We start from the raw sequence: 6,887 nt of genomic DNA on the forward strand, positions 1-6,887 counted from the left end.
TTCTCCATGCTCCTGTGGGCTGCACACAGGTGCAGCAGGTGCTAAAGTAATTTATAATAATTGTATTTTAAATAAATAATCCATGCCGCTCATGGGGCTCTTCCCTCAGTCAGCCAATTGTGCGTCATGTCCAATCTTACTTTGAAAAACCGCGAAATATCGACTCTGTGAAAGTCGAACAGCAAAGTAGTGAGGACTATTTTAATTTAATTTTTATTTATGTAAATGTATTTTAACTTTTGTTGTGATTTGTGCTATATACAGTAAATAAACTAAATTGAATTGCTTCTTTGTTATGTCTGTGAACAGACTTTCTTCTGTCCTTTGCGATCAGATCAGTGCCCTCTATTGACAAGAAGCAATAACCGCAACAGATAATAAAATAAATGATTTGCTCAGACACATATTTGTTTTAAAGAATATTAAAATGTAAAATAAATGCCTACATTGCCCCAACATGTGTCACCGTGGCACATTCCTACAAGTTTATGGTGATATTTTTAAAACATTTTTTAATTTTATTTTATAAATGTTATTTCTATAGTTCATTGCTGTATCCTGCAGTGTCACTTGTCAAACATTCTAAAGTTTTCCAACCACCAGTGCAACAATGAATGGCAACATATGAAACTGTCCAACTTAAAAGCTAGAAAACAATAACAACGTGTTCAACATTTAAAGCTACATCAAAATATATTGGAAATCATTTGGTGAACTAGAGGCTAAAATTTTGTTTTTTAACTTTAGAGTCTTAAAATAATTTGATAACGCTTGCTTTGTTTTTGCTGGACTGTCTAAACCTTTGTAAACATTTTTACAACTATTAAACGATCTTAATGCCTTGTACTATTGTATTTTAAAGTTCAAAACATTTAAAACCACAAAAGCAATATATTTTATAAGACTATAGTAAATATATTGGCTTTGTTGTTTTATATGTTTGGAACTTTAAAATGAAAGTTGTTGCTGTAAGGTGATGTCACATCTGTTGATAAACAAAATAGACACGAACAGAATGACATCATGGTTCAAACTGACACAGTTATATAGAAGTCCATGCACTTGGTCTCATGTGAGGGTACTTACTGAGCAGAATAATGACACAGAGAAGTATGGCCACAAGAGCTCCAGTTGTGAGACCATCTGAAAAGGGCAGGACCTCAGGATTGCATGACTGCATGTTTCCACGACTGTCACAAGCACACACGCGCACGATCAATGTACTGGTACTGCTCTGAATGGGGTAATCGTTGTCAGAGATCACGACAGGGAGGAAGTACATGCTCATCTCCCGCCGGCTGAATCCCCCCCTTCTCGTCAGGATGTTGGCAGTGTTGTCTGTGGAAAGATGCACATGGACAAAGCTTGTTGGCTAAATGATTTCACATGAGAAAACCATCATCTTTACTTCTTCTCCTCTTTCCACTGTGACAGGTGCCATAAAGGCAAAAAAATGAAAATGAAACTGGCATGTTAATTGCCAATGGTTTGGCCACAGTAACCCAGATTAAACCTGCTTAGGCCCTATTTACACGGACACGATGAGGGGAAATGTAGGTTTTTTCGTATGTTAATTAGAGGAAAAGATTTGCGTTGACACGGACGGATTTTGGGTTTACGTGCATGCGGAGGATTCCCCCCCGCCCTCCCGAATCCGCTGTAGTTACCATGCCAGGTCATTAGATGGCGCTGTGAATTTTGTACCTTCAGGTAATGCGCATGCGGCACACGGCTTTCCTGTGAGCTAAACAGCTCAGCTAACAACAACAACGTAGCGACAAGTTAAAGCTGTATTTTGGACAAGAGTCGACAGATTTAACGCCAAGCGGGACCGCTTCGTCTAACAGCTCCACACCGGTCGCTGAGTGGACCAGAACCGAGTCGACGATGTCGAACTTTACTCCGTGATCATCAGTAGCTGTTTTACAGCAGGTAAATCAAATGTTCTTAGTAATGCTAGTTTGTGTTTACTTTGGTTACAAAACAACCAAGTTTTTATTTTTTCCTGAAAGAAGAAGAAGCTGTCCTTCCACCAGGCGGACCGGTTCTGAATGAGGCTCGGCCCAGGTGCAGTGCAGGAAGATGTCGAAGAGAGAGATGTTGGATGAACTATTTATTTAAACTTCCCCTCAGTTCTTTTATTTAATCCATTCAAGTTCAGTTAACTTGTTTTTAATAGTGTGTTCAGTTAAATTATCGGTGTTTGTGTGACAAACAGTTTGTGGTGTTGAATAAATAAATAAAAATTAAACCTGATGTCTTCATTTTCAACTTTAGTGTTCACGCTATATGTTTAGCATCGTTTTAAATTTGAATTACATAATGTCCAGATAGCTTCATTTATCTCAGAGCTTCATTATATCTCACACTAACATAAATACTGTTTATTATTATTAAACTTATTATTTAGCACATTTAGATGTTATAGTGCAGCGCGACGTGTGCACGTGCCTCGTTCTATAAACAGCGACATTAGAACTGGATCAGACTGTGTCTCTTCCAACACAGATGTTGGTCACAGAAACCTGGAATCTGATGTAGATTAACTAAGAGATTAAAAATATATTCCATCAGTCGAGGTTCTGAAAGCAGTGTGTCCGCTGCCATGTTGATAGAAATATAGCGTCTGTCCGCGCGTGCGCATGTGGTTTAACACAAAGCCTCAGCGGGAGATGTTTCCATTATCAGTGGGGGGTCAGTGAAAAACCTCCACCCTGGAAGGTGGGTTCAGAAACCTCTGGATTCAAAGAGGAGGGCCACTGGTGTCGTGTAAATGATCAGCAGAACCGTAGAGAGGAAGCTGCAGATGCACTCAAAATGCGCGCCGTGTAAACGGCCCCTTAGTCAGTATGTCTACTAATGAATTCAACCTTTATTTATTTATGCAGGTTAGTCTCATTGAGCCTCGAGGACTCATTTACAAGAGAGACCTGATTTTAACAAAGAATGATGACAACAATAGACAATCTTAAAACATATACACATTGAGAAGAACAAATAAAAGAACATTGCACTAAAAAAAAAAAACGGCTAGATTGTACATGTAATTTAAAAAAAATCATCTTTGTAGTTATGATTTAATCAAGAATAATCCTGTAAGGGGCGACGGTGTCTCAGTTGGCAAAGCGGTCACCTCTCAGTGAAAAGGTTGCTGGCTCAAATCCTGGCTGGGGGCCTTTCTGGGTGGAGTTAGCATGTTATCTCCAAGCATGTATGGATTTTCTTTGGGTACTTCAGTTTTATCGCACAGACCAAAAACATGCATGTTAGGCTAAACTGTCACACTAAATTGTCCCTAGGTGTGAGTGAGAGAGTGAATGGCTGTTTGTCTCTTGACCCTGTGATGGACTGGAGACCTGTCCAGGGTGTACCCCACCTCTAACACACTGACTGTTAGATATGGGCACCAGTGACCCCCACAACCCAGAAAGGAAGAAGCAGATAAAGATAATGGATGGATGGATGGACAATCCTGAATAATCTTAAAGTTTTTAGTTCCACTCTTGCTGGAGGGAAAACTAAAGATATTAAATACTTTTTTTGTTTAGGGTGCTCCCACTGAGACATCCCTGTTGCTATACTGTCAAAATAATTTGTGCTTATAGTTATGATTGTCAGAAAAAGAAAAAAAAAATCCCCAGCTGTCAGTTTTTGAGTGTTTAACTATGCAGTACAACGACCCACAACATTTTTTGGGAGGTGGTGAACAGACACTTTTTCAGTATAATACTATTGATATGAGGTTATCACAAGTTTATTTTTACAAGATCATTTATTTTAATTTATAGTCATTTTACTTCATACTGGGGGCAATTAGGCTCTTACCTTCCTTGTCAACAATAGTAAAATTTGGGTTGGTGCCACGCATACTGAAGACAAACTTGTGTCCGACAAGAGGTTCATCTGTGTCAACAGCACTTATTGTCTGAATCAACTGCAAAATAAAATAAAACTAAACAATTAGTACAAGGCATGAACAAAACAATATAAATATATTAAATGTTGTGCCATTGTGGTTAAACATGTCTTTTCAATATCCTAAATGTACAATGTATATCATATAATGTGCGTATGTTTTAAAATCACAGTTAAAATTCAAGCACCTGTCCTGCTTTGACATTCTCACAGACAAATGTATCGTAGGACATTGCAAACTCTGGTGCGTTGTCATTGACATCCAGTACTTTGATGAACACCGGCACTCGAGTGGTCTGACGAGGATTATCTGAAACATATAAATGTGAACTTGAGTTTAAGCAGCAGAGAAAAGCATTTCAGTAAATATCAATCAATAATGATTCAAAATAAATAGAAAACCCTGTTGAAACCCATACCAAACCCATACCATACCCAAACCCATGTTGAAACCCATTACCCATATTGAAAGATCAATTACTTATTTCAGTGGCCACCACAGAAATGTTGTGCCATCTGGACATTTCTCTGTCCAGCGCTTTCAGTGTTGTGATGGTGCCATTGAAGGAATCGATGCTAAACAGCCGTTCAAGATCTGTGTGTCGGTCAATGGAGTATCTACAGGAGGAATACATATGGTTACTGTTGTATTCTTATGAGCACATCACAAGCGTACAAGTGTTGCACTCAAGGATTTGAAAGAAAACATTGTAGTGAAGTTTTACTTCATTTTTGCGGACTTGTTTGCATAATTATAAAACACAACTAAAAGCTTTTGTTAAAAATACACCCACTACAATAATTAAAAAAAAGGTATCTCAAGCTCTCTATTGTGAAACAATGACATGTCTTTCATTGAGTCCACTCATTTGTCACAGTCACCTCTCGTGTTGGGTGGAAATTTGAATATGCAACACAACACACCATGTGGCATGGGCCGACAGTGCATATCTCTGGGACAGGGACAGGCGGGCGCCATATGTTTCCAACAGCGGCAATGAGCTGTGTGAATCGATACAGCAAATTAAACTATTTGACTTTGTGTAAAGCCACAGAGGGCTTACATAATTCTGGGAAATAAACACTGTCTGTATTCACTTCACAGGACAACTGCCATCTTCCGCTGGGAAATCACCAGGAGGGATCCATGAATAACATTTTTCCCTTTTCTCCTGCACGCTTACACGTGGGTGGCTTGATGGATTAGATAAACCTACTGGGCATATTTTCATCATTCCTGTATAAAACTGACAACAATCAAAAAAAAGTGTACATTTACCAAAGCTGATTGTTTTAGCATTGATTTTACACTTGTAGAAATGAACCTGAGACGATGAGTTCTAAATCAGTCAAATCACTAGAACACGATTGTTGAGGAAATCTTTGCTTAACAGGCTATTGATTTATTTGTGAGTTTAATTTAGTCTGTGCTTAATTTACAAAATGATTGAACCCAAGTGAAAGGGCTGAAACGAGTTTTAGTATTCAACCCAGTTAAACACAAAGGTGCAAACACACTTCGTCTTTTGTTACATACTTGACTGGCTTGTTGTCAGCGTCTGGGTCCCTGGCCAACACAACACCAACAAAGCTGCCAGCAGCCGTGTCCTCGTGCACTTCAATGATATAAGGGTTCCTGGTGAATACAGGGGGCTCATCCACATCTTCTACCGTGACCTTGACCGTGGTGGAGTCTTGGAATTGCACACCACTGACGAACCGTGCATCAAAGAAGGCGTTTCTCACCTCCACTCTGAACTCATAGTCCTTCTTACTTTCATAATCCAGTGCCTGGAGATGAAAGAGCATCAGAGGAAAAGATGTAGACTTTTCTGTTTGAAAAAATAAGAACTCCTCCAGGATTATGATATGCAATTCATTGCATTTCATTTGTCTGCCTTTATCTTTGTCGCTTGCTAAATTCAGAGTAACAAATTCAAGTCAGGAATACTGATCTGGGAGATCTTAGGGGAAAACTAAAAAAAGGTTACTTGCAAAAGGCTCTTCTATATTATTCATTTTACAGGCTTATGGTATCAGATTTTAGACTGAAGATCAAAAATATATATTTTTTTTACAAGAGTGAATGCTTTTAGGGGATTTTGCTTAAATGAATACATACTGTTTCTTTCCAACTAGAGTAAAATATTCGACAATATAAATTATAAGACAGAGTTTGTAAAGTATATAAATGCAAGATCACAGCGTGTCAAAAAGTTTGTTTGTTTGGTAAGATATGTAATGGGTTTGGGTTTAATTTGAACCCCAAGCTATTTCCACCAAAACTATGAAACTTTTCAAACATTTCAAAGCCAACAAAGTAAACATAACGCACAATATCTTCTTGGGTTTATCATAGAAACAGATATGACACACACACACATATATATGTGTGTGTGTATACATACTAATGATCCCAAAATGTTTTTGTTTTTTTATTATTATTATTCTAAAAATATATCATTACAAGTACTATAAACTGTACACATATATTTTAGGGTATTAACTCAGGCTATTATTGTAGTCCAGTCAAAACTAACAGAATATATCGAAAGAGTAACAAACCTTTTTGATTATGATAACTCCCTCCTGAGTAGTTTGGTCAGTTGTGATATTGAATGTGTCATGACCATCAACAATACTGTATTGCATATGAGCATTATCGCCCACATCTGGATCATCAGCCTTAATGCGTCCAATGGCACCACCGATCTCTGTAGACTCCACGGTCGTCACACGAAAATAATCTACAAATGAGAATTAAACAAAGTAAAATATTTTAGCGGTCTAAAATAATTTACTTTTAATCAATTGATTATTTAATTAATTCAAATTTTCAATTAATTTATCTTAATTAAGTATAATTTACTTTCGACAGCTTGCACACGAAAGGTTTACTTTTAGGAGTGGTGACATATTGTGCAGGACTGCTTACGGTTAGCGAAACGCGGCGGACTGTCGTTGACATCAGA

General features: G+C 37.9%; 1 protein-coding gene across 1 annotated transcript in view; it reads right to left on the reverse strand.

The window, feature by feature from the left end:
* Nucleotides 1-1,042: 1,042 nt before the first annotated feature.
* The window catches only part of LOC119426796 (cadherin-10), a 67,573-nt gene continuing 61,728 nt past the window's right edge, over nucleotides 1,043-6,887 (reverse strand). Inside the window, exons 3-9 of the mRNA XM_037694377.1 lie at nucleotides 6,851-6,886; nucleotides 6,481-6,662; nucleotides 5,453-5,706; nucleotides 4,397-4,533; nucleotides 4,104-4,225; nucleotides 3,826-3,934; nucleotides 1,043-1,338 (exon numbers count right to left, since the gene is read on the reverse strand). Of these exons, the coding sequence (XP_037550305.1) occupies nucleotides 1,043-1,338; nucleotides 3,826-3,934; nucleotides 4,104-4,225; nucleotides 4,397-4,533; nucleotides 5,453-5,706; nucleotides 6,481-6,662; nucleotides 6,851-6,886 (1,136 nt within the window). The remainder of the gene's footprint in view (nucleotides 1,339-3,825; nucleotides 3,935-4,103; nucleotides 4,226-4,396; nucleotides 4,534-5,452; nucleotides 5,707-6,480; nucleotides 6,663-6,850; nucleotide 6,887) is intronic.

The sequence above is a fragment of the Nematolebias whitei genome, chromosome 20 (genome assembly GCF_014905685.2).
Source record: "Nematolebias whitei isolate Nwh7 chromosome 20, NemWhi1, whole genome shotgun sequence".
NCBI lineage: Eukaryota > Metazoa > Chordata > Actinopteri > Cyprinodontiformes > Rivulidae > Nematolebias > Nematolebias whitei.